Below are 2,002 nucleotides of genomic sequence, written 5' to 3'. Positions count from 1 at the left end.
GAACCTCATAAAATTGCAAAGCTTCTGTAAGGCAAAAGACACTGTCAATAAGACAAAAAGGACACCAACAGATTGGGAAAAGATCTTTAACAATCCTAAAACAGATAGGGGACTAATATCCTATATATATGTTTCAAGAAGATGGACTCCAGAAAACCAAATAACCCCATTAAAAATGGGGCACAGAGTTAAACAAAGAATTCTCAACTGAGGGATATCAAATGGCTGAGAAGCACCTGAAAAAATGTTCAACATCCTTAATAATCAGGGAAATACAAATCAAAACAACCCTGAGATTCCACCTCATATCAGTCAGAATGGCTAAAATAAAAAATTCAGGTGACAGTAGATGCTGGCAAGGATGTGGAGAAAAGGGAACACTCCTCCATTGCTGGTGGGATTGCAAGCTTGTACAACCACTCTGTAAATCAGTCTGGCGGTTCCTCAGAAAATTGGACATAGTACAACTGGAAGATCCAGCAATAGGTCTCCTGGGCATATATCCAGAAGATGTTCCAACTGGTAATAAGAACACATGTTCCATTCTCTGATTCTTAAACTCTGAAACATCAAAGGTTGTTTAGGAGTAGTGTGGACCTTCTGGGGATGACTCGTCTCTCACTCCTGAACCTAAGATCTCCTGTAATTGAAAAAGAGAGTAAATTGTACTCTCTTCCCCAAAACAATGGATGACTCCTGGAGAGAAGGTGATGGGGCCTTTAAAAAGGAAGCAGACAGGAGGAATATTTTATAAAAATCCAACTTATGGTGGGATAGACTTGATTTCACTTTTCTCCTTAAAGAGAATTAAGCAAGGGTATTGCAGATGTAAACTGAGCACTGTTACCAATCTGAGATTAAGATACTGAACACATGGTCTACACTGCTGGTCCTACAGCTTTTGGCCCCTGGGTATACTGCCCTGATAGTCTTGGATGTAGCCTTCTGCTGGAGAATGCTCAGCTTACAAGTAACAACATTCCTAAAGCTGTCACTTCTCCTAACATTTATCAATTGCCTATAACTCCTTCAGTATAGGTTGGATTCCATGTGCACCTCTCCTCTCCATGCTGTAATTTTCCCTAGCTTGAACTTGCACTGGTCTTGGTCACTTTGACGCTTTTTGTGAAGTTCATACATGCAACTACCCTGCTGTGTCCACAAGACAGTCTACTTATATTTATTCATGGCTTTTTTGGTGCAATCTCATCTAACTCTTTCACATGATACCTGATATGTAGAAAATATGTAATATAAACTTCACATTTAGGGTCAAGATTCCTCTAGTCCCTTACTCTCTGCAACTTTCCCAGTTGTGTATATCTATAAATAACCACCTGTCACAAATACAAGCACTTCTGCTGAGAGTTGAGAAACTCAATAATATATGAGTCTAATCATAAGTCATTAGGAGTCAGTTTACTACTATATCCAAATACAGGATATATTTATATTCTATATTTATATTATTAATATTCTATATTTATATTATAATTATATAGATTAGGAGTATGTCCTTTTATTGTAAAGAAATAGTATATTAGTTATCCATCAATTAATAAATATTATGTGATGTAACAAAATGGGGATACTCAGATTTACCTCTTAATTTGGTTCACATCTTTCTCCAGATAACCACAAGAACCTGCGCATTCTAACGAGGTTCTTAATGACCATGGTCCTTGTCATCATCATCATCTTTTATTCTTGTTACTTTCCCAAACAGAATAAGTCTCAGAAACAAGCAGGTAGGTGTCATATATGTAGAATGATAAGGAATGGAGGAATCATGGTGTGTATTTTTCCCTTACAAAAGGAAATTTAGCACATGATAAGGAAAACTAAGACTGAGCTTTCTAGAGAAAGCAACAGAGCTCTTGTACTTTTTCTCAGCTCTCAGAACACAGGCAAAAATCTCAGTGTCTACTGCCTCTTCACATCCAAAGCATAGCTTGTTATATAGGAAAGGTCTTGTGTGTGTGTGTGTGTGTGTGTGTGTGTG

At 37.5% G+C, this 2,002-nt stretch overlaps 1 protein-coding gene across 1 annotated transcript in view; it reads left to right on the top strand.

Moving 5' to 3' along the window:
• Positions 1-2,002, top strand: part of LOC110288023 (killer cell immunoglobulin-like receptor 3DL1) — a gene marked incomplete at its 5' end in the record, with an annotated part of 9,443 nt that overhangs the window by 6,870 nt on the left and 571 nt on the right. The window contains 1 exon segment of the mRNA XM_021154480.1: positions 1,632-1,748. Within this exon segment, the coding sequence (XP_021010139.1) occupies positions 1,632-1,748 (117 nt within the window).

This window comes from Mus caroli, unplaced genomic scaffold (genome assembly GCF_900094665.2).
Source record: "Mus caroli unplaced genomic scaffold, CAROLI_EIJ_v1.1 scaffold_18997_1, whole genome shotgun sequence".
NCBI lineage: Eukaryota > Metazoa > Chordata > Mammalia > Rodentia > Muridae > Mus > Mus caroli.
Note: the sequence above shows the minus strand (reverse complement) of the source record. Positions and strands in the feature narration are given on the sequence as shown.